The 26,844-nt window shown below is 38.0% G+C and overlaps 1 protein-coding gene and 1 non-coding gene across 4 annotated transcripts in view; both read right to left on the bottom strand.

Moving 5' to 3' along the window:
• Wnk3 (WNK lysine deficient protein kinase 3) overlaps positions 1-26,844 on the bottom strand; it is a 117,923-nt gene that overhangs the window by 59,510 nt on the left and 31,569 nt on the right. The window contains exons 6-9 of one of the 3 annotated variants that reach the window (XM_038316653.1): positions 22,923-23,142; positions 18,112-18,406; positions 17,255-17,358; positions 16,955-17,095 (exon numbers count right to left, since the gene is read on the bottom strand). In XM_038316653.1, the coding sequence (XP_038172581.1) occupies positions 16,955-17,095; positions 17,255-17,358; positions 18,112-18,406; positions 22,923-23,142 (760 nt within the window). Of the gene's footprint in view, positions 1-16,954; positions 17,359-18,111; positions 18,407-22,922; positions 23,143-26,844 lie in introns of all 3 variants that reach the window. The other 2 variants (XM_038316654.1, XM_038316652.1) reach the window with 2 other exon arrangements.
• On the bottom strand, positions 26,209-26,315 carry LOC119805686. The gene has a single exon (XR_005283984.1). It is a non-coding gene; the product is annotated as a U6 spliceosomal RNA (small nuclear RNA).

Below are 26,844 nucleotides of genomic sequence, written 5' to 3'. Positions count from 1 at the left end.
TAACCTTTGCTGGAGAGGTTGTGGGGTAAGGGGCACACTCATCCATTGCTGGTGGGAATGCAAACTTGTGCAACCACTTTGGAAAGCAGTGTGGCGGTTTCTCAGGAAATTCGGGATCAACCTACCCCAGGACCCAGCAATTCCACTATTGGGAATCTACCCAAGAGATGCCCAATCATACAACAAAAGCATATGCTCATCTATGTTCATAGCAGCATTATTTGTAATAGCCAGATCCTGGAAACAACCTAGATGCCCTTCAGTGGAAGAATGGATGAAGAAACTGTGGAATATATACATGCTAGAATACTACTCAGCAGTAAAAAACAATGACATCTTGAATTTTGCAGGCAAATGGATGGAAATAGAAAACACTATTCTGAGTGAGGTAACCCAGACCCATAAAGATGAACATGGGATGTACTCACTCATATTCGGTTTCTAGCCATAATTAAAGGACATCGAGCCTATAAATTTGGGATCCTTGAGAAGATAATAAGAAGGTGAACTCCCAAAAAAAGATATAGTAATCCTCCTGGATATTGGAAGTAGACACGATCGCCAGGCAAAATTGGGAACTTGAGGGTTGGGCAAGACTGGGCCAAGGGAAGATGGGGAGAGAAAAGTGTGTAGGGAAGAACGGGGGGAGCTCGGAGGAATGGGGTGCTTGGGATATAGGAAGGGTGGATATGGGAGCAGGGAAGCATATATACTAATTTAAAGAGCTACCTGAGGGTTGTCAAGAGACTTGACCCTAGAGGGGTTCCCAGGTTTCCAGGGAGATGCCCCCAGTTAGTCCCTTGGGCAGCTGAGGAGAGGGAGCCTGAAAAGGCCAGTTCCTATAGCCATACTGATTAATTTCTTGCATATCACCATAGAACCTCCACCTGACGATAGATGAAGAAAATGACAGAGCCCCACATTGGAGCACCGGACTGAGCTCCCAAGGTCCTGATGAGGAGCAGAAGGAGAGAGAACATGAGAAAGAAAGTCAGGACCGTGAGGGAACCTCCAGCTGGCGACAGATGGGGAAGGTGACTGAGCCCCACATTGGAGCACTGGACTGAGCTCCCAAGGTCCTGATGAGGAGCAGAAGGAGCGAGAACATGAGGGAGAAAGTCAGGAACGAGAGGGGTGCGTTCACTCATGGAGACGGTGGGACAGAACTAATGGGAGATCACCAACTCCAGTTGGAATGGGACTGATGGATCATGCGACCAAACCCGTCTCTCTGAATGTGGCCAACAGCGGGGGCTGACTGAGAAGCAAAGGACAATGGCTCTGGGCTCTGATTCTTCTGCATGGACGGGCTCTGTGGGAGCCTTCTCAGCTTGGTCGATCACCTTCCTGGACCAGGGGGGTGTTGGGAGGACCCTGGTCTTAGCATAGAATGGGGAACCCTGATGGCTCCTTGGCCTTGAGAGGGAGGGAGGGGAGGTATGGTTGAAGGGGAGGGGAGGGAAGGGGGAGAAGGAGGGGAGGGTAGGGGGAGGAGGAGAGGAGGGAGGGGGGAGGAGGAGGGAAGGAGATGGAAATTTTTAAATATAAAAAAAAAATAAACCAGGAGAAAAAAAAATTATATCCTCAACAAAATATTAACAAACTGAATTAGCCCATGCATAAAAAGGGTTATACAATGTAACTATGTAGAATTTATCCTAGAAATACAAGTTTGATTTAACATCTAATAATTAATGTATTTCATGTCAATAGAATAAATAATAAAGTCCATACCATCTCCAAAAAAAAAAAAAAAGAAAGGGAAGGGAGAAATGTAATTAAAATATAATCCAAAAATAAACAGAAAAAAGATTTAATATATATACAAATATATAATCAGTATCACAGAAATCAATAAGATACCCAATTATAGGTATAATTACACTCAAAACAGTATAAATAAAACAAGTTTTAAAATCCTTGTATAAGTAATTCACAAGCAGACAAGGAAAGAGAAAAAAGGAATGAGAGACTGAATAAAATAAAAATCAAATACTTGAAATGCAAGATTTAAGTACTAACATATCAATAATTAAAATGTAATTAGTATAAACATAAATTAAAAGAACATGGCAGAATAAATTTAAATAACATGGACTGAAAAACCAACTACATGTTTCTTATAAAATTTACTTTAAACACAAAACAGATAAGTTGAAACAATGAGGGAAAAATGCAGCATGCTGATGTTATCAAAAGAAAGTGAATATTTACACTTCAAAATAGAGAGAATTACTAGGCATGAAAGGGAAGATAAATAAAAAAAGCAATCTACCAGATAAGAAAGCTTCAAAATAGATGGAAAGGCTCCTGTGGCATTCTTGTTACTGTCCATCTCAATGCCCTTGATATGTTTTCAATAAATGTTTTCTTAATTGAAAAAAAATAAACAGCCAGGCAGTGGTGGCATACACATTTAATCCCAGCACTCAGTAAACAGAGGCAGGTGGATCTCTAAGTTTGAGGCAAGCCTGGTCTACAACGTAAATGCCAAGACAGCCAGAGCTGTTAATACAGAGAAATCCTATCTCGAAAAACCAAATTAAATAAATAACTGGGCTTAAGAAATACATGAATCTACTTTACTTGAGTATTTCAATACTTTAGTCTCGGCAATTGATAGATCCTCTAGATATAAAACTAATAAGATTATAGAAAAACAGAACTGTTATCTCTCATGAACTTACGATTCAAAAATTCTCAACAAATATTAATATATCAAATACGGTAATTTATTAAAAATGTCATGCTGTGTCCAAATAACTTTATGCCAAGGATACAAGGTTATTTCAATATTTGAAATCAATTGCCAAGTATGGTAGTTTATGCCTGTAATTCTAGCACTCAGGAAGCTGAGGTACAATGATTAGTACAAATTTGAATATGGTTTGGGCAACTTAGTGCTCCAGACCAGCCAGAATTACAGTGTGAGACACCATTTAAAATAACTGTCAGTGGATTAGAGAGGTGGTTCAATGATAAAGAGCATGTACTGCTCTTCCAGAAGACCTGAGTTCAATTCCCAGAACCCACAGCAGGCAGTTCATAAATGCCTGCAATAGTGATATAAGAAAAATCAGCTGTCTCTGTATATGTAAGCAATATATAATCTCAAACAAAAATTAAGAAAATTATTTCAACTGGACATGTTCCATATAATACTAACTTCTTGTGAGATGGAGACAGAAGATCAAGAAATTTAAAGGCCAGCCTGAGAAACCAAGTATAATCCTATCTCAACATAAAATAAAAAGCTAGGTATGGTGCCATAGATTTTTAATCTTAATGCTTAAACCTGTAGTATGGGCAGCCCATTTTTTTAAGAGCCGCCATAAATGGGCTGCCTATGCATGCTTAAGAATAGCCGGGGCATAAATGATGATAATGATGATTCAAGAAGTGGAGGCAGGAGGATTACAAGTTCAAAACCTGATTCAGTTAATGATTCAGTTAAAGAGTGAGTTCAAAACTATCCTGGGCAACATAGTGAACCCCAGTATCAAAAATAAAAATATGGGGCTGAGAAGATGGCTCAGTAGGACATGTATTTGCTAAGCAAGTATGAAGAACTGAGTTCAAATCCTTAGAACCCACGTAAAACTGGGTGTGGCAGCAGAGTGTGACTGTAATTCTAGTGCTCCTATGGCAAGATGGCAAGTATAAACAGGAGAATCTTCAGAAAATCCTGGGCCAGTTAGCATGGCTTATATTACAGTGAACAACAGAAAAGACCCATCAGATGAGGATCACAATATGAATGTCCTTTGAATTTCACATGTATATCATGATATATGCCTGCCCATACTGAGCAGACAAACTACTATTTTTGAAGTAAGGCTGGGGATGTAGTTCAGTGATAAAATGTTAGCCAAAATATGTGTGGAGTCCTAGATTGAATCCCTACTATCACAATGAATCAAAAAAATCATAAATAAATTTAAAAGGACTGAGATGTGGTTACACAAAAAAAAAAACATGTCTTGGAAAAGAAAAAGGAGAAGTTATACTTTTTTGAATAATTCAGAAAGCATGTAAGCTTATAAAACAGGATGGCTAGGACCAGAATGCTACTGTCAAAATAGTTTTAGAGTAAATGGTCCTTGAAAAACTAGATATGCACATGCAGGGAATGGAACTGAGCCTCACCTCCAAGTATACAGAAAAATTAATCCACAGTAGATCAAAGACCTGTATGTAAGAACCAAAATTCAAAACTCCTAAAAGAAAATTTAGGTATAAATATTTATAATTTTGAATTAGGCAATAGCTTCTTAGGTGTAACATGGAATGCAGAAAACAATCAAAGAAAATATAAATTGAATCATGCCACAAAAGATATCATCAGTAAAGACAAAAGACATGCAGACTTGGAAAACTGTAAGTAATACATGACAAAAGTCTAGTATTGAAAATGTAAAAATAATTCTTACAATTAAATCATAAAATTGAAAAATTAAAAATGGGCAAAATACTTCAGTAGATATTCCTCTGAAGAATTTAAGACATAAAAAGGCCCTAAGAATATATGAAAAGATGTACAACACCAGTGATCTTCAGGCATATACAAATCAAAACCACATGGAGACTCTTTTTCATACCTATGAAAGGGGGCCATAATCAAATTGTTAAGAATGTAGAGATGGCAATGTGTTTTCAATAAACCATGTTGAAATAAATAATGAGATATCAAAAAATAAACATTCACCCTTTACTTCATATCATTCATAAAAATTAACTGAAAAATGTACATAGACATTAACAAAAGACACCCCACCAAAAAACCTCATAAAACATTACAGAGTATCTTTGGAACATAGGAACAAAGGTTTCTTAGGTCATACAAAGCAATAACCACAACAATTAGCTTTCATCAACTAGTCTCCTCAAATTAAATACTTTGTCTCATAACTGAGAACACTACAAAAATGAATGGGCAAGTCACCACTTTGAGAATATATTGTAAAGCATGTATCAGAGAAAGGATTAGTAGCATGATGAATATTTTTATAAAGAACTCCTATAAGTCAATAAAAAGAGCAAAATAAAATGGACAAATGAACTAGATGTTTAACAAAAAAGTATTTTAGTGATATTTTGTTTGTGTTTTATCAAATAAAACTTGCCTGAAGATCAGAGTGCAGAGCTAAGCCACTAGAGGCCAGGGAGTGGTGGCACACCCTTTAATCACAGGACTTGGGAAACAGAGGCAGGTGGATTTCTGTTAGTTCAAGGCCACCCTGGGCAAGATGAGATTGAATCTGTCTAAAAGAGAAACAGAGCTCACACAAAGGTGATCCCAGCACTTGGGACCCCACCCCTTTAGCCCCAGCACTAGGGAGACGGCTGGGCAGAGAGAGAAATATAAGGCAGGAGGAGACAGGAGCTCAGTGCAGTCTGAGGATACAGTCTGAAGCAGTCAGTCTGAGGATGCAGTCTGAGAAGGCAATCTGAGGACAGGATTGGCCATTTAGTCTGAGAATTCAGTAGAAGTAAAAGGTCTAGTGGCTGGCTGCACTGCGTCTCTGATCTCTCAGCTTTCACCCCCCCAATATCTGACTCTGGGTTTTTATTAAGAACAATTAGAATTCGTGCTACCAAGTATAGAATGACAGATGTGGTGCTCAGTATCACCGACATCAGGAAAACAAAAGTACAATGAGGCGCTGGAGAGATTGCTCAGTTGTTAAGAGCATATATTGCTGCTGCTGAGGTTCAGTTACCAGTACACACATCAGGCAGCTTATAAACACTCGTGACTCCAGCTCCAGCAGATTTGATGCCTCTGGCCTCCAAGGTCATCTGCACACATTTGCACGTACACACACACACAAAATTTAAAATAAATGTTTTAAAAACCCACAATGAGAGTCACTAACATCCACCAGAGTCACTAAAACTAAAAACATGAAACTAGCCATAATGGCACATGCCTATAATCCCAGAACATGGAAAGTTGAGGCAGGAGAATCACAAATGCAAGGCCAGTCTCAGCTATGTCACAAATTTAAGACCTTGTCTTAAAAAAATTAGTTTTAAGACCCCACATGTTGGTCAAGGTGAGTAACTCTCAATACATTGCTGATGCTAGTGTAAAATAGTGCAGGCACTTTGAAATACTGCTTCTCTCTCTCTCTCTCTCTCTCTCTCTCTCTCTCTCTCTCTCTCTCTCTCTCTTCCTCCCTCAGTTCCTCCATTCCTCCCTCCCTTTTCCTCTCCTCCCCCTCCCAACTCTCTTTCTCACTGCCTTCCTTCCTCCCTCCCTCCCTCCTTTCTTCCCTCCCTCCCTCTCTCCCATCCTTCCTTTTTCCTTCAACAGAGTCTCACTATGCAGTCTCACAGGTCAGGAATTTGTTAAGGAGACCATGCTCCTGTCTCCAGAGTGCTGTGTTTAAAGGCATGTGCTATCACACTTGGCAGATGTCTTTAAAAGTACCATAATAAAAGCATAACCACTTATTCTATGCCCCAAGGAACCATATCCCTAGCTGTTATCCATGACAAATAAAATATGTTCACAAAAAGAATTCTCATACTAGCCAAAAACTTCATAAAGCATTCCAGTGTTAAAAAGTAGTTTTTTCATAACTAGGATTATTCTGCAGTAAAACAGTAAGCTACTTTTATACAAAATGGCTCGATCTCAAAAATATGTTCAATAAGAGAAGCCTCACTCAACTATATATTGTATTATCCCACTTATATGAATGTCTAAAACAGACTAGACTCACCTATACTTAAAAAAAAATCAATGGTGGTTGATATTGATATAGTAAATAGAGGACTTACAAAGAAGAGGTATGAGGGAATTTTCTGAAGAAATAGAAGCAGAATTATATTGGTAGGCAAACTGTGACCTAAAGGACAAATCTGGTGAAACATCTATTTTTACAAACTAAGTTTTACTGGAACAGAGACATGCCTGTTTGCTTACAATTTATCTATGATTGCTTTCATGCAATAACAGTGAAACTCAATAGTTGTAGCAGAGATTATATAGCAGACAAACCCTAAATCACTGTCTAGGTTTTTACAGAAAGTTTATCAATATGTTTACAAAAGTTTATCAAGATACACACACACACACACACACACACACACACACACACACACACATATCTCCACCCTGACAATGGCTTTGGTAGCTTAGCATTTGTCAAAACTTATTACATTAGGGCTGGAGAGATGGTTCAGTGGTTAAGAGCACTAACTACTCTTCCAGAGGTGTTGAGTTCAATTCCCAGCAACCACATGGTGGCTCACAACCATCTGTGGCAAGATCTGGTGCCCTCTTCTGGTCTGCAGGCATACATGCAGACAAAACACGAGACATACAAAATAAATCTTTTAAAAAATGTATTTCCTTAAAAAAAACTTACTGAATTATGGTATTTGCCTTCTACTATATGTAAATTTAAATAAAAATACTGAGGCCTAGTTAAGAACACTTGTAAAACAGTATTATAAAAATATATGTTATATATTATATTAACTTTGAAATGCATCAGAAAAATAAAATGGCAATAAAATAAAGAAGTAATATTCTGTATCAAGTAGTCAAGCTACAACCTTCAAGTTCAACCTGATTATCAAAGTAGGCTTGTAATAGAACATATATAACAACAGTTAATGATAAATTTTAAGTAGTAGACATAAGGGTGTTAATACAATATTTTCAACTATTCTGTATCTCTGAAGATTTTCAAATAAATTGCCAGGGAATAATTTAATTATGGAAGGGAAATATAAAACACATGTAATCTGCCCACAGAGTACTATTCTGACTCAAAATGCTTTATGAACCCATTTATTTCAAATAACTCAATCCAGGAAAGGTCCTATGTAAAGAAATTATCATTGCAAAGACACGGCTTTGCTCATTTCTGCTTCGAATCAGTGTGTACACACTGAAATTCACTACTATTTATGTTCTTAATGAACAGGGAATTTTATAACAACATGTAATAGCTGAGGTAGCAGCTGTTTGGAATAGTAATATGCCATCACTAGAAAATAACTCTTACAGCACAACACACCCTTTACCAATGAACTACACAGCATTCTATTAACTGTATATTTAAGTCAGACTTCCAGATAACTCTAAAGCAGAGTAGAAGAGAAAAACAACAACAAAACAACCAAAACCCAGATCCTCCATTCTATCCTTTAACTAATTAAATCAATTTCATAAGTTAACTTACTAACATTATTCTAATTCTGGCAAGGGAGGGTAACTAATAAAAGGGCTGTGCAGTATGATTGTATTCACAGTCTCTAAAGCCAGGTGGTCTGAATTTAAATGCTTCCTATCTTTTATGGCACAAGGGATGGTACTTAACCTCTCTGATCATTAACTTCATTATTATTAAAATGAGAATAATAACAATAACACAGGTTTCTAAAAATGTCCTATTTGTCTGTTTGTTAGAATGATGTGGCCACAGTACGTCTGTGTGAGTGTGTAAATGTGTTTTCGTGATGTACTCAATTTAAGTTTCTGTATGCATGTGTGCTTATGTTAAGAGTAAAACACATGGGTAGCTGCCATTTTAATCTCACCACCATCTTTGGTAAGGATACTCACGTGTGCTAGTCCACCATCTTTGATAAGGGTACCCACATGTGCTAGTCTGCCATCTTTGGTAAAGGTGACCACATGTGGTAGTCCACCATCTTTGGTAAGAGTACCCACATGTGCTAATATTATTTGACTTCTTAAAATATCCCTTATAATCTTCTTATAGTTACTAGCATTGATAAACTGTAACTAATTAGATAAAATACATACCTAAATTTAGCTTATATGCCAGTTTAAATAACAGGTAATGGTACCTAGTTCTCAAGTCCCTTTGCAGATCTGAGGGTATAGCATTTTAACAAAAAGCTTCTAACACAGACCTGCCAGCTTCTGCAGCACCCTTTAACTCCTCTAAGACAGAAGACCTTCTACCTCCAGGCCTTTGCCTTTGGATTTAGCAAAGCCACCCACATAGCAAAAAAGCAGCCATTCACCTCTTCAGCTTCCTGGATGCCTTTCGGGGAATCGATCTTCTCATCTTGCCAAGACAGGTAGACTAAATCTTCCCCTCAAAGGAAAAATCTTTGGGCCTCCCTAACTCAGTAGCTAACAGCAAGCACTGCTTCTAAGACTGGTGTTCTCCAAGGACCAAGGACAGGATTCGGGATGGCCTGCATAGCTAAAAATCTGTCTCATTTATCCCTCCCAAATCTGTCTAATGGCATTTGACAACTTAAGGTACTGTTAACTTATTACTTCCTCCATGACAGTTAATGAAGTTTCCCGCTAAAAGACAGACAGGTGTGCCTAACAGGTTTCAGGTGTATCTTAAAAAAAATCCAGGGTTCCTAATTCATTTAATTGTTTTATGACACCAAGATGTAAATATGTTCTAGTTCTCTTACAGGTTTCAGGAAAAAGTTCTGCTACACTAACCCCAGCCATTTTTAAGCATATTTTACAGGTCATTCCTGCTGTCTGGGCCAAGATCAACTCACAAAGTGCTCTCCAGCTCTCCAGACAACGCCAACATCTACACCAGCTCCTGGGACTTCAGCATTGGCACCAACTATTCTGGATCAAGGACACCTGCCAACTAAAATCTGGTTTTATCTGCTATTGTGTCCCATCCCATGGCTAGCCCCATTTCATATGGCCAATAATAATAATAATAATTTTTTTTCTCCTAGCCACCTGTCTTATCTTCCTCAAAAAAGCAGCTGCCTGAGGACTCCAGAATGATAGCAAACCGGATACGGCTCCAGCAACACCTCTTGCTGAGTGTCACCAACTCCCAGCTCTTTCCTCTCCCATGTCACCCCATGTCCACAGGATGTAGCCAGACTTGAACCGACACCCCTATATCCAAGGACTCTGGGATGTTTGATTGAAAGTGAGACCCCAGCCCCCTGACACCCATATAGCCAAGGGGTCTGGGATGATTGGAAGCGTCACCCCAGTCCCTGGCATTCATCCTAGGGGTTTCAATGGAGCAGAACACTCCATCTCAAGTCACCTCCCCCTGGGAGTTGCCTTGGGCTAGACTCCACTTCCAGACTCCAATTCCCAGCTTGTCAAGTGCTGACCACTCCCACAAGCTATTTAGGTTGGTGCTGGAAAAAGGAACACGTGGTCTCTAGGGCTTGCATGGGCTCCTCTCTCTGCTGTCTTGGTCCACCCGGGATCATGGCGTTTATTAAACGTGGGCATTTTTGATTTGGTCTAATTTGGTTTGATTGGAGTTCTTTGCGCCGGCAGAGAGGCTCTTCTTAACAACTCCTATGACTGATATGAGGAAATAACTATAAAGCTTTTAGAATACGGGTGCTGGAAAGATAGCTCAGTGATAAATCAGCATCTATCACACCGTGTTCAATCCCTATCACCACAAAAAAAAAAGAAAAAAAAAACTGACTTATTCAAAGAATGGGCTTGAAACCTAATCAAAAGAAGAAATAAAAATGGCTAAGAAATATTTTTTAAAGTGCTTATGAACAGGGCTGGTAAGCTGGCTCAGTGGTTAAGAGCACTGATTGTTCTTCCAGACTACTTGAGTTCAATTCCCAGCACCCATATGGCAGCTCACAACTGTCTTTAACTCTAGTTCTAGGGGATCCAACATCTTCATATCAATGCACATAAAATAAAGTTAAATAAATTATTTTTAAAAAGATGCTTATAGACCCTAGCAATTAGAGAAATGCAAATCAAAACAACTTTGAGATTTCATCTTATTCCAGTTCCAGCAAAAGTCAACAAAACAACCAACAACAAATGTTAGAGAGCATGTGGGAAGAAGGGAATATTTATTTGCTATTGATAGGACTGTAAACTAGTCCAATCACTCTGGGAATCAATATGAAGAATCCTCAAAGTGCTAAAAATAAATCTACTGTATGATCCAGCTATACACCCCTTGGCATATTCCCAAAGGACTCAATGTTAGTCCACAGACAACTTTCTCAGCAATGTTCATTGATATTCTATTGACAATAGCAAAAGAAAAAAAACCAGAAACACCCTAAGTGTTCTTCACCTGATGAGGGGAAGTATATTGTAAAGAAACATGAAATCATGAGTTTGGAAGTAAATGGATGAAAACTAGGAAAGAGTAAGGTAACTCAGACCCAGGAAGATAAACATCACATGTACTCTTCTCATTTGAGGTTCCCAGCTCCCAATTCCTAGATGTGAGAATATAACCTGGAGTTAACTGCAGAAGACAGGAAAGTAAAAAGAAGTGCCTTGTATGTGTGTCGTGGGCAGGTTAGGAGCAATAAGAGAAGGGAGTAACTGGATACAAGTGATCTGAAAGGGAAAATGAGAAAGGGGGAACTTTATTAGTAAAAAGGACGGAGAAAAATATGGGAAGGAGGAAAGAGGATGACTGCACACCCATACACATATGAGCAGCACCTATTAGACCCAATGGGTTAAAAAATAAGTAAATAATTACAAAAGGAGGACAAGAAGTTGGGAGGGAGATGTGGTGGAAAGCAGGAAAGAATGAAGGGATAATACTATCAACATACATTGTAACATACACTGCATATGTGTATGAATTTTTTGAGGAACAGATAAACATTTTAAAATGTAGTTCATAATTTTTACGTAGTAAAATATAAATATTATTACAATGTAAAAACAAAACAAAAAAGCAATATTTTGTAAACTAAAATTAAAATTAATTTTGAAAGATTCTGAAAAAGAAAAAAAAATACCAGTAAGAATGTCTTAAAAAGTCATTAGGAATTATACTGTCAATGATCTACCTTTAAAATACCTATAATACCAGTGTGTGTATATAATTTTCTCATTTGAACTGACAATGCTCCCTTGCAAGAGCCATAAACTATCTAATAAAAACTCCAACACCAGATATGAGAAAGCCACTTTTGAATTGTTGGTCAGAGTTGTCCAAGAGACTCCTAAAACATTACATGCTATTGTTGCTACTCTTAGTTGCCCCAGAGGTGGAAGTCCCTACTGCTGAAAATACCAGGCACAGACAGAGGTCCCGTGTTGGAACTAATATGAAAGTTTTCTTCCTGAGGACTAGCTTTCGTAGTAGAGGCACCATGCAAGCTTCTAGGGAGGGAAGCAGCCAACAGTTCTACCTGGCTATGATAACACCTGTGAACTACAAGAACCAGCAAGATATGATATTCTTAAGGGTACAGTAGTGACATGGTGATAAGCAACAACTCTCTAGTTGGAATTAAAGTCTACTGCGCCAGATGAAAACCATGCCTGGTTCTAAAAACTTAGCCAACTACCAATCAAAATGTAGAGTTGTGGATCCTAGTCATAACTAATACATCTACAACAGAACTGCTATACATAGCAGTCATAGGAGTCATAGCAGAAGAGGGGCAAAAAGACTATAACAGCCAGAGGATCGGGGAGTTTGCTATGAGATTGTGTCTCCAAGTAATGTCAGATGCTACACTAATAAAGACTAATATGAATGACTAAACATGAGCTGAACAAGGATAACAACAACAGACATGCCAAAGGAGAAAAATCATGAGGCTTCAACGCTAGACAAACCACCACAGGCAACTACAGAATCTTAGAATGGGCGAAACTGTCTTCACTCAAGATGAGCTTTCCTAATATTAATGGTCAGTCCTGAAAACATATACATACACGTAACATGATATGGACTGAGCAGGCTATATTTATATATTTAGGAACACACACATACATACTGAGGTGGTTTGAATGAGAAGGGCCACCAGCCTCATATATAACTGGATAAGAAGCTTTTATGGAATATGCTGTGATCCCAATTGTGGTACAACATAAAGTAGATGCTCAAGGCTGGCAGTGAATAATCAGGCTGTGTTGAAAGCCTGTGTAGGTTAGCTAAGAAAGTAATTTGTTCTGGGGATGTATCATGCAGGGCAGCTGCTCAGGAACTTTCAGTGGTGGGAAAAGTGGTGCTTATGTGGGTGGCCCTGAATAAATGTTTTGAATAGGTTAAGATGATGTGGTTCCCAGGACCAAATCACACTTTTAGAAACACCCTTTGGCTGCTGCTGACTTGAAAGAGCTTCAGACCCTTACAGAATACAACCTTGGTGAACATTCTCCTGTGGTGCTTCCATATTAAGTTGTGAAAATCAAGGCTGCTGCTGAATAGTGGCTTGGAAATAAGAATCATTCAAATGCATCTGTCTTTGTGGCACTGTAGAACCTGGAGTCATACATTCCTGATGTACCACTGGATAAGGCTTTGTTTTGATACTGACTGTACTTTTTGCAATGACTGGTAGGTCCCCAAATGCTTCCCAATGGAATTAGAAGGGAAACAAGCTTTGCCAGCAGTATTCTGTGTACTGCTCACATTTTGGGCAGAAGAATGATTTAACAAAGTTTGAAGATAATTAACTGGAAAGAAACAAGTCTGGCAAATGGTAGTTTGACAAATGCGTTATTCCCAAACTCAAGTTGAAGACCAAATGTTTGATGCTGCAAAGTTATTCATGAAACAGGCAATGTTTGAGAACTTAACTGTAGAATGGGTTAGTTGTGAAACTCCAATAACTAACAAGTCTAAAATCATGGGTTGGGCTGAAGTTTGTCCACTGGCTCTAAGGACCAGCTGTAGTTCCTGGTGTTAGTGTAAGGAAATATGAATTCAAATTGTAAATTCAGATAATCTGTCCATTTTAATGGGACTGTTCAAAATAGACTCAAGAAATAATGCTATAGCTGGACAGTGGTGGCACATGCCCTTAATCCCAGCACTCATGAGGCAGAGGCAGGCGGATCTCTGTGAGTTCGAGGCCAGCCTGGTCTACGAGAGTTAGTTCCAGGACAGGCACCAAAGCTACAGAGAAACCTTGTCTTGAAAAAACAAAAAGAAAAAAAAAAGAAATAATTCTATATGCTAAATTTTCACCAAGTAATCTACAAACATTAGGTACAAGCATTAGGTACTAATTCTACAAAACTCCTAACACCATGAGTAAATGCTAGTTGCATTAATGAAAGAGCTAGGAACAGTCCTAGCAATATATTGCTCATGACTTTTCATTTATTGCACTTACCACATAAGTCATTCAAACCCTGGTAAAGACAGAATAACTGATTCTGATACTTTCACAAACTGGGCACTTGCTCCAAGAAAAAATACAAAGGTTTTCAAAACAATAAATAAAATAAACATAAGTATTCTCTTAAAAATAAAGGAGAAAGTTGACAGAAATAAATACAGGCTGTTTGTAATCATTCCTAGAGTTTGACCATTTGCTCATAAAAAGACCCAAATGGTTGCTGTGGTGGTTTGAATGAGAATAGTTCCCACTAGATCACATATCTGAATGTTTGGTGCCCTGTTGGTAGACTGTTTAAGAAAGGATTAGGAGGTGTGGTCTTGTTGAGGAAGGTGTGACACTGGGGGTGGGTTCTGGGGTTTCATAAGCCAATACTGGGTCCAGTCTTGCTCTCTCTCTTTCTGCCTCCTGCCTGCAGACCATAATGTAAAATTCTCAGCTACTGCTATAGTAGCTGAGAATGCCTGCCTGCTGCCATATGTTCCACAATGAAATAATGAAAAACACTCTGAAACTACAAGTAAGACCCAATTAAATGCTTTCTCTTATAAGTTGCCTTGGTGGTGATGTCTCTTTACAGCAATAGAACAGTGACTAAGACAGTTGCTTGGGTGTGTTTTATGCAGTAAATGATATAGATAAGCTACAAAAATAGTAAGCACACAATATGCATTTGTGTCTTAATAATTTTTCTAATACTTATTTTATATATGTGTGTGTATCAGTGTGTATTTATAACCATGGAGGCCAGAAGAGAACATTTAATCCCGTGGAGATGGAGTTACAGGCAGTTGTGATCTACCTGACATGGGTGCTAGGAACCAAACTCAGGTCTCTTCTAGAAGAGCAAGACCTGCTCTTCACACTAAGCCATCTGTCCAGTCCCTGTATCTCTAATTTATATATGTATACACTAAAATGACAAATCTAGAGACTACAGTCTCAAACATAAACAGTTATCTTTTGCTGGAAGGATAGCAGGTTAACAGGTGACTTTTGCTTTCTTCTTTATAATTTTATGAACAGGGTCTTGCTATGTAGTTCAGACTGGCCTAGAATTGCTATGCAGCCCAGGTTTGAGCTAAACTTTTGATACTCCCTCCCTGGCCTCCCAAGTGCTGAGATTCCAGATTCCGCTTGAGTATTAATTATGAATATGCAAATAAAACTTCCAAAAAAATTTAAATATATTTTAAATACATACCTATACTTATGCACTTAAAGTTAAGCATATGTTCAGTATGCAGGATATGCTTAGAAATTAATTAAACCACAACGTGAGCTCAATTGCAGATATGCATTCTATCACTTAAAAATACTAACTGTATCTACAGACCAAATTTACGCCCAGCATATTTTTAAATGCTTCTGTCAATTTTCAAGTGTACAACTTCTTTCTCCTACAAGATTATGAGCTCTTTGAAGGTAAGAATAACATCTCACCTTACCCTTACCTTCTCAGAAGGTATGAGTCATTAAAAGTCTATTGATAGATCCAGGCAGTGGTGGGACACATGTTTAATCCCAGCACTTGGGAGTCAGAGGCAGGTGGATCTCTGTGAGTTCAACCTAGTCTACATAATGAGTTCCAGGACAGCCATGGCTACATAGAGAAACCCTGTCTTGAAAAGTAACAACAAAGTCTATTGATAAACTGGAATTGCCTATGGGCCAATTTCTCAAAAGAAACCAATGTTCAACATGCTAACTAAAGAATACCATGGGCTTAGAACATCTTACTCCCAGAGAGGGAAAGTACATGCAAGAAGTGGAAAGTAGAACAAAGAAAAATGGACGATGACAGAAAAAAGTCCAACTATATCCAGAGTTCATGACATGGGCAACCAGATGATTATGTGTATACATGAATTCATGCAAAGCTTGTTTACTTTTTGTCAGAAATGAGTAACACTGGCTTTGTATGCTTGAAACTCAAAATTTCTTCTAGAGAACAAAAATCTAACAACAAACCAAGAATATAGATGAATATGTTAAAAATTAGGAAACATAGTTAAAGCTTTAATTAACTGAAATGGATATCTCTCCATCATCTACCCAATTGAGAAAATTTTAATAGAAAGAAAAGAATGGCTAACCCAAAAATTAAATAAATAAATAGATAGATAAATGAATAGACAAATAAATAGACAGACAGACAGACAGACAGACAGACAGACAGACAGACAGACAGATAAATGGAGAGACAAGAGTTCCAAGTAAACCTCTGGTTTCACTAAGTTCTCTATTCTTTTCCAGTTATAGATGTAGTATTTCTAGATTTTCCTTGTACAATATTAAGTACATCCTCAAGAGAAATGTATTGGGTATGAGGAAGTATGCATAAGTTTCAGTGGCCTTTACCTAATCAGTGGTTAACTGATGAAAAAGAATTCATATCTGCCTGAAAACATAGACAATATGAAACATGTTTAAATTAATAAATAGCCTCTAATTTATGAGTTATGGAGGCTGGAGAGTTGACTCAGCAGTTAGAAATACTAGATGTTCTTAAAGAGGAATGGGTTCAACTCCTACGATTCACATAATAGCTCACACTGTCTTTACCTACTATTTCAGATCTGACACCTTCTTCTGGCCTACAAGTACCAGGAATACACATGATACACATATTTACATGTAAGGAAAACACAAATAAAGCGAAATTAAAATTTTACATCTTAAATTAAAAATATTTTTAAAATGTGTCTTACTTGCCAGGTGGTAGTGGCATATACTTTTAATCCCATCACTCGGGAGGCTTAGGCAGGTTAATCTCTGAGGTTGAGGCCAGCCTGGTCTACAACATGAGTTCCAGGACAGACAGGGCTGTACATTAAAATCTGTCTCAAAAAACAAACAAACAAAAAATGCATCTTACCTTTATCTGTGAGACCTTCTGGATAGTTAATGGAGAAAACTGAGACTGTGAAACAACTGCATGTCCAACGGCATATATGGGCATAACAGAAGACTGACCTTGTACCACAGGCAAAACTGGGGACTCAGTCAGCTTTGGCTGCTCTTGCAACTGGTAAATAGAAGAAAACAGATAAACTCTCCAATATGTAAAATAGAGTATTAATTCCCTCATCCCTGAAATTTGCTGGCAATGTCCTACTAGTTGGTAAGAACAGATTTGCCCTTGAACACTTATGTCAGTCTGTAGGATACTAGACACTACCTGAGAGTTAGTTGTCTGGTTTGAAGAATAGGCTACTGTGGGAAGATTTGAAGTATCTGAATGTAGAACTGGTCCAGCTGCTGCCTCAGATGAAGTTTCACCTATAACAAAAAAAAAAATGAGCAAAAGGTAGAAGGGAAGACATGACACACAATGTTCAAATGATATAATGTTCCTTTAATATATTTTCTACTATGACAATCATAGTTTCAAATAAAATACACATACTTAATAATTAGTACTTTTTAAAACAACTAATATCAGCATCTGAAAGATAAAAGCAAAACCAAAAAGAAAGGAAGGAAGGAAGGAAGGAAGGAAGGAAGGAAGGAAGGAAGGAAGGAAGGAAGGAAGAAAGAAAAAACATATCTTTAGTTATGATTTTTTTCATGGGCTTATGCTAGATTATTACAAATGTTGCTATTATTATTTCTCTGAGCTGGAAAAGCTGCTGTACTGTAATCTTTCTGTGACTAGAACATTGGAAAGACACTTAAAGACTTTCTTAGATTTATTTTGTAATGATGATTATGTATTCCAGTCTGGCCTTAAATTAGCTGAGGATGACCTGCCTCTACTTTCCAAATGCTAGGATAATTGGTAAATACCACCATGCCCAGATTATATATCAAGCCCAGGGCTTCCTGCATGCTAGGCAGCACTCCCAACTGAAACAAATTCCTAGCCCAGCTTTTTTTGATTTTGAGATAAGGAAATCACTTTGGATATTTCAAAAGTTTTTAAAGCGTGATTAATAAAATTAAAGATAGCAGAATACTCTGAAAAATACAAAAATGCAATTTAAAAACAAAGAAGTATAATCAGACAATTCTTGGACTTTATAGTTGTCTTACCTCTTACAGAGGAGCACTGCTGCTGTGGTTTTCCCTGTAGAATTTGCTGTCGAACATGTTGATCAACTTCTGTTTCTTCACATTCAGCCACAGTCTGTGTACCAGGAACAGGTGGTAAAGTTGTAGTCTGCTGCTGAGGAAATACATTCCCCACATACTTGCACTGGGAATCCCTGCATTCCTCCAAACATCCAGCAGGCTTCTTTTCCCTTATCTTTTTTATCAGTGTCACGCGGTCCCTAATGGACTTAGCAACAGCTTTAGAATCACTTTCATGGAAGAATCCAGACTTGACCTACAAAAAAACATAACAAACTGTTTCTTTACTTAAATCAATATTTTGTATAACAAACTCAAAGTTCTATTAACTAATAATTAATAGCTTGTCTCAATATTTTTCTAAATTGGACATGTGTACATGTGAAAGATTTTAATTGATACAAGAATAACACTTCAAATGGTAGCCAACTTCATATGGAAAAGCAAAAAACCCATGATAGCCAAAACAATCCTGTACAATACAAGAACTTCTGGAGGTATCACAATCCCTGACTTCAAACTCTACTACAGAGCTACAGTACTGAAAACAGCCTGGTATTGGCATAAGAACAGACAGGAGGACCAATGGAAACGAACAGAAGACCCGGATATCAATCCACACATTTTCGAACACCTGATTTTTGACAAAGAAGCAAAAAAAATATTAAATGGAAAAAAGAAATTATATTTAACAAGTGGTGCTGGCATAAGTGAATATCAACATGTAGAAGAATGATAACAGACCCATATCTATCACCATGCACAAAACAAGTCCAAATGGATCAAAGACCTCAACATAAAGCCAGCCACAATGAACCTTAAGAAGAGAAAGTGGGAGGTACACTTGAACACATTGGCACAGGAGACCACTTCCTAAATATAACCCCAGCAGCACAGACACTGAGAGAAACAATCAATAAATGGGACCTCCTGAAACTGAAAAGCTTCTGTAACGCAAAGGACATGGTCAACAAGACAAAATGATGACAGCCTACAGAATGGGAAAAGATCTTCACTAACCCCACTTCAGACAGAGGGCTGATCCCCAAAATATACAAAGAACACAAGAAATTGGACACCAAAAGATCACATAATCCAATAAAAAAAATGGAGTACCGACCTAAACAAAGAACTCTCAACAGAGGAATCTAAAATGGCTGAAAGACACTTAAGGAAATGTTCAGCTTCCTTAGTCATCAGAGAAATGCAAATCAAAACAACTCTGAGATTCCATCTTACACCTGTAAGAATGGCCAAGATAAAAAACACCGATGACAACTTATGCTGGAGAGGTTGTGGGGTAAAGGGAACACTTCTGCATTGCTGGTGGGAATGTAGGCTGATACAACCCCTTTGGATGTCAGTGCGGCAGTTTCTCAGAAAATTAGAAAACAACCTTCCTCAAGACCCAATAATACCACTTTTGGGTATATATCCTAAGGATGCTCAATCATGCCACAAGGACATGTGCTCAACTATGTTCATAGCAGCTTTGTTTGTTGTTGGAGGGAGAGTGGGTCATTTGTTTGTACCGGCTGCCTGGCTAGCTTATACCCAAAATAATCACACAGAAACTGTATTCATTTAAACACTGCCTGGCCAATTAGCTCTAACTTCTTATTGGCTAATTCTTACATCTTAATGTAACCCATTTTGTTAATCTGTGTATCACCACGTGCATGTGGCTTACCGGGAAAGATTCAGCATGTCTGACTCTGGTGACTCCATGGTGGCTCTCTGACTCTGCTTTCTTACTTCCAGAATTTAGTTTTGTCTTCTCCACCTACCTAAGTTCTGCCCTATCAAAGGCCAAGGCAGTTTCCTTATTCAACCAATGAAAGCAACACACAGAAGGACCTCCGACACAAGTTTGTCATAGTCAGAGCCTAGAAACAACCTAAATACCCCTCAACCAAAGAATGGATAAGGAAAATGTGGTACATTTACACGATGGAGTACTACACAGCAGAAAAAAAATAATGACAGCTTGAGTTTTGCAGGAAAATAGATGGAGCTAGAAAACATTATTTTGAGTGAGGTAACCCAGACACAGAAAGACAATTATCACATGTACTCACTCATAGGTGAGTTTTAAACATAAAGCAAAGAAAACCAGCCCACAAATCACAATCCTAGAGAACTTAGACAACAAAGAGGACACTAAGAGAAACTTAGATAGATCTAATCTACATGGGAAGTAGAAAGTAGAAAAAGACAAAATCTCCTGAGTAAATTGGGAGCATGGGGACCTTGGGGGAGGATTGAAAGGGGAAGGAGAGACGCAGAGAGGGGAGCAGAGAAAAATGTAGAGCTCAATAAAAAAAATATTTATTGGGGGGCTGGAGAGATAGCTCAGAGGTTAAGAGAGTTGCCTGCTCTTCCAAAGGTCCTGAGTTCAATTCCCAGCAACCACATGGTGGCTCACAACCATCTGTAATGGGGTCTGGTGCCCTCTTCTGGCATTCAGGCATACACACAGACAGAATATTGTATACATAATAAATAAATAAATATTAAAAAAATATTTATTATCAAAAAAAAGAATAACACTTCAGGGACTGAGGCAAAGAATCTTGTGATACCAGTTACAAAGCCTATCTCAAAATCCAGTAAAAGCATGCCGAGTATTGACAACAGAGAAAAATAGCTAACTAAACAGTCTTTTGCCTATATGAACACATTACCTGATGATATAAGATGGAAATAAGCTTAACATATAATGAATCAGAAATGAACTGCTGGAATAAAAACTTAAAAATATCACTCTGGAGGAAACAGAAAAGTGCCATAATTTTGAACATTCCCGAAATAGGAATATAGTCTACTGAAAAAATACAGATGAAGTTTGGAGCAGAGATTAACATTCTAAGCAGAGGAAGGTATGCTCACAGCAGAGAACTTGCTACATTTTACTAGGCATTAGAGTAGTATGAGAACAGAAAAGGGTTCTATTTTGTCTCTAAGCAGCAGTGAACATGATTTTAAGTACCAAGGCATACCATGCTAGGATTATAAGCATATACCACTACGACCAGCCTACAATCTATTATTTAAACCTTGTCTTAAAGTCTGCAGATTTGAAAATTCATGGTAGTTGAAAGATTACAATGTTAATAGGAATGGTAATCCCAGCATTTGGAAGGGTAAGCAGGAGGCTTGTCACAGGTTTGAGGGTCTACCTGGGCTATATTGTGATTACCAGGTCAGTCAAAGCTACATAGCACAATCCTGTCTAAAATCAAACTAAAACAATGACAAAAAAAAGATGAAGTACACATATGCAATTTTGCCCACCCTCAAACTCCCAATAAACCCAACTCATAGTAAATGAATTTTAAAGTAACATATCAATAAAAACAAGGCTAGACATGGTAACACACACCTGAAATTCTTTTGGCTCTGGAAGGCAAAGGAAGGAGGATCTGGACTTCAAGGTCATCATCAGCTACACAATGAATTCTAGGCCATCTTGGGTTACGTGAGACCCAGTCTCCACACACACACACAAAAAGGCAAATGGGTAGATCTAAAAAATAATACTTGAGAACCAACCCAAGAGGCCCAACATCTAAATAAAATAAGTTCTAGAAATAAGAAATAGCAAATTACCTAGTCCTCCTAAGGACTAAAGATTTATTTTGTAGATGTATATGTGCACATGAAGGTCAGAGGTCAACAGCAGAATTCTTCCTCTATTGCTCTTCCCCTCATTTTGTGCAACAGGTTCTCTGAGTGGACTCCAGGGATCCCACTGTCTTCATCCACCCAGAGCTAGGGTTACAGAGCTATACCACACCACCTTACACAGGTCCTCATGTTTGTACAAGTACTTTATCAACTGAACTATTTCCTCAGCCTCCAATTTTATTTTAACAAAGACAGCGTTGTACAGTTCTTTATAGTGAACATGCAAATCAAACATCTCCTGTTAGTAAAATTACTTCACAATGACATGACCACATAAATAAGGAAAACAGGAGTCAAGGAGATGCCTTGATCAATAAAGTATTTGACATGCAAGCATGGGCACCAGAGTTTGAAACCCTAGCCCTTGTGCAAAGCATAAAAGCACACACCTGAGCAGGGTGGTGGTGGCACACACCTTCTGTGGGATATATGTACACTGTGTGAAGGTGTATTGCTATGACTGGTGTAACAAAAAGCTGAATGGCCACAGCTAGATAGGAGGTATAGGTGGGACAACTACAGAGAGAGGACTCTGGGAAGAAGAAAAGGGGGTCACCAGCCAGACACAGAGTCGAGACTGAAGGTGTAAGATGGAAGAGAGGTAAAATGCCATGTAGCAGAACATAGATTTAAAAATATGGCTTAATATAAGCTATGAGCTAGTTGAGACAAGCCCAAGCTAAAGGCCAAACCTTCATAATTAATCATAAATCTCTAGGTCATTATTTGTAGCCTGGAAGTCCCAACGAAAAAGTATTGCTGCACACACCTTTAATCCCAGAGGTAGAGGCAGGCAGATCTCTGTGATTTGAAGGCCAGCCTGGTCTACGAAGTGCGTTCTAGAATGGCCATGGCAAAACAGTGAAAACATATCTTGAAAAACCAAAAAACAACAACAAAAGGACACACCTATAATCCCTGCACTGGGAAGGTAAAAATGCATGCCTCTGCAGGCAGACCTATACAAAATGTACTGCAAGAGAAAAAGTACACAGAAGAAAAGAAAACAATGAGAAGTAGAAAACAAGCATTAATCAATCAGGATACTGTTATGTGTAGGGAAAGCATCACTAAGATTTACTTACCATTTCATATGCTACTTCCTCAGGTGTATCTGTTTCTAAATTGAAACTGAATTCAATAGCTTCATTGTCTTTATGTTTGCCTTTTAATTTTTTAGGATCTTCAACCCAGAGTCTTAGGGCCAGGGATGAATTTGAACAATCATCTTCCTCTGCTAATTCCACCCTCAATCCAGTATCCTCAGCAAAGAATGCATGGTTTAGTAGGTCCTTGATAGATAACCTAATAAACAAAATATACATATTATTATCAATTATTTCAGTCATAAGCAAAATATGGTCCTTTAAATAGTAAAAGTTAATTGCATCCAAGTGAGACTCTTACTTTATTTATATTTTCTATTAAACCATTTATTATTTGTTTTGCTATAAAAACTACATCTTATAATCAATTTATTACTAGGGACACAAGAAATGTCAACTTGCATGCACATAGAATGATCTTAATTAAGAATTAATAACCAATAACATCTTAATCGATATCAAAGTCTAACTCACATAAAAGTATGTCCAAGAGAGAATTGTTACATAGATTTATTAGCTTGCCTAAAGCCACTGAACTGAGCCACTCAGACTAAAGCAACAGATTTTCAACAAAGGAAAGAACATTTCCCAAATATATTAACTATAAGGTGAACTGGAGATTCAAATTCTTACAAATAAGACTACTTCAATAATAATTATCTACTCAGAAGTTGTATGTAATGGTCCACTCCTATACCACAGTATTTGCCAGCCTGTATTATATAGTGAGTTCCAAGGCAACTTGGAATACAGAATGAGACTCTGTTTCAAAAAACTTTTTTTAAAAAACAAAGGACAATTATTTAATTAATATGTACTTCAGTTTTTAGAAGAACGTCATAGGTGAAGCCAATGTGGTTCAATTTGTTTTTAATTTGAGACAGTATCTTGCTGAGTGGCTTTGCTTGACTTGGAACTTGCTATTTATATCAGGCTGGCCTTGAACACACACAGAAATCAGCCTGCCTCAGCATCTCAAGTGCTAGGATTGAAGGGGTGTGCTACCATGTCCGTTTTCCCCTTTCTATCCATACATACATACATACATACACTATATGTATACACACATACATATATATGTACACACACAGAGTCTCGCTATATATAGCTCAAGCTAGCCACCGAATCTTAATTCTTCTGTCATGGCCTCCTGTATGCTAGGATTACAAGCATGCACAAGCATACTCACCTCCAATGGTTTTCTTGAAGTTCTGAACTCTGATTTTAGGCTATACTATAAAGGATATAAAGGATACATAAAGGATATAACCCTAGCTTAATATTGGAGAGTGACCATCTCTAAAGAGAAGCAAGAGGATATGGCTTCAAAGGATTCTTTTTTCCCCCCAAAGGATTCTTTTGTAAGCCTGAGCAAGTAATTTTTCCTTCTCAAACTTATATATGCATGTTAAAATTAATCTGTCTATATCTATTATGTCTAAGTAGAGAGCCACCACTGTAAAAGACATATGGATAATGTGGTGCTTTGAATAGCAATGGCCCCCATTGATTAATATGTTCGAATGCTTGGTCATACAGAATGGCACTATTAGGAGGTGTGGCCTTGCTGGAGTAGGTATGGCCTTGTTGGAGGAAGTGTGTCACTGGTGGTGGGCTTTGAGGTCTAAAATGCTCAACCCAAGCCAACTGTGATTGCCTCTTTCTTTTGCCTAAAAATCCAGATCTCTCAGCTACCTCTCCAGGACCATGTTTGCCTACACACCACCATGTTTCCCACCATGATGATAATGGACTAAATCTCTGAACTGTAAGTCAGCCCCAATTAAATGTTTCCTTTATAAGAGTTGCCATGGTGAACTACATCCAAGAAAACATAGGAAATGAATAATCCCAGACCACACAAGCTCAAAACCAACCAGGAATTAACAAACTCATTGATATTTCTCAACACCAAGGGTCTCAATTCTCCAATAAAAAAGTCACAGACTTCCAGAATGGATAGGAAAACAGGATCCATCCTTCTGCTGCTGCATCCAAGAAACACATCTCAACATCAAGGACAGATATTACCTCAGGGTAAAAGTTTGAAAAAATATACTCCAAGCAATTGGACCTAAAAAGCAAACTGGTGTAGCCATTTTCATACCTGACAAAATAGACTTCAAACCAAAACTAATCAGAAGAGATAGGAAAGGATACTATATACTCAAAGAAAAAAATCCATCAAGAGGACATTGCAATTTTTAACATTTATGAACCCAATACAAGGGTACACACTTTTGTAAAAGACACACTACTACAGCTTAAATCACACATTGACCCTTACACAGTGATAGTGGGGTACAATACCCCACACTCATTAATGAACAGGCCATTCAAACAAAAAATAAACAGGCCGGGCGGTGGTGGCGCATGCCTTAAATCCCAGCACTCGGGAGGCAGAGGCAGGTGGATCTCTGTGAGTTCGAGACCAGCCTGGTCTACAAGAGCTAGTTCCAGGACAGGCTCCAAAGCCACAGAGAAACCCTGTCTCGAAAAACCAAAAAAAAAAAATAAAATAAAAAATAAAAAAAAATAAACAGAGAAATGCTGGAGCTAACTGTTTGTTGTTATAAACCAAATGGACCTAACAGACACCTAAGAACATTACATCCAAACGCAAAAGAATATACCCTTTCAATGCCTCACAGAACATTTTTCAAAAGTGACAATATACTTGAACATGCAAGTCTCGACAGATACAAGAAAATTAAAATAATACTTTGTATCCTATAGGACCATGGATTAAAGCTGGATATCAGCAACAGAAACAACAGAAAGCTAATACTGGGGAGGCAGAGTAGAAGATTTAGGTAAAATAAGAAAAGAATATGAATAATTAAAAAGAAAACACACAGGAAAGGAATATGTGGGAAATGTGGGGCACCATGAGAATACCAAACCTTTGAATTATAAGCATAGACAACAGCAAAGCACCCCCAAGTGAATGTCATAGACCAGATTTTCAACAAGATCATAGAAAAGTTGCCCAAATGAAGGAAAGACACACTCATTCAGACATAATGAGAACACAGAACACCAAACAGACAAAACCAAAAAGGAAAATCCCCACAGTATATCACAGGTAAAACACTAATTATACATAACAAAGAAAGTATACTTAAAGCTGCACTAGACAACTGAAAGTCACATATTATGGAAACCGATCAGAATGACAATTTCTCAATGGAACCTCTGAAAGCGAGAAGAGCCTAAAACAACGCACTCCAACTCCTAAAAATCCATCATTGGTCTGTTTTTTTAAAAAAACATGGAATGCTTCACAAATTTGCATGTCATCCTTGCACAGAGGCCATGCTAATCTTCTCTATATCATTCCAATTTTAGTATATGTGCTGCCGAAGTGAGCACCATCAATGATGCAATTTAAGCCAGCAAAACTCTCTGCCATAGTTGAAGGGACATAAAAACTGTCCATGATATAAACAGTCTAAAAACATTTACAATCAACAAACCAAACCACAGAAAGAAATTTTTCCATCTAAAAAGATGAGAATGAGTATAGCCAGGAGACTGTACAAATAAATACAAAGCCATAATTACTTAAACACAAAGTACCACTGAGAACACAAATAATAACATCAAAAACAATACAATGACCAGAAGCTTGCATAGCACTTATCCTTATACCTACAAATAAGTGTAGCTTTTACATCTCATCAAGGAAACTTCCTTTGCAACAGATAGAGAACACTACAGAAAACAGAAACAATCAAAATGCAGAATTGTGGAGCCGAGTCCCAACTGATACATATATAATACAACATTCACACCTAAAGCTCAAGAATCATTACAAGCCAGGTGGTGGTGGCCCAAGCCTTTAATCCCAGCACTCAGGAGGCAGAGGCAGGCGGATCTCTGTGAGTTCGAGGCCAGCCTG

This window comes from Arvicola amphibius, chromosome X, assembly GCF_903992535.2.
Source record: "Arvicola amphibius chromosome X, mArvAmp1.2, whole genome shotgun sequence".
Lineage (NCBI taxonomy): Eukaryota > Metazoa > Chordata > Mammalia > Rodentia > Cricetidae > Arvicola > Arvicola amphibius.
The sequence above is the reverse complement of the archived record's forward strand: the minus strand, read 5'-3'. Positions and strand labels throughout refer to the sequence as shown.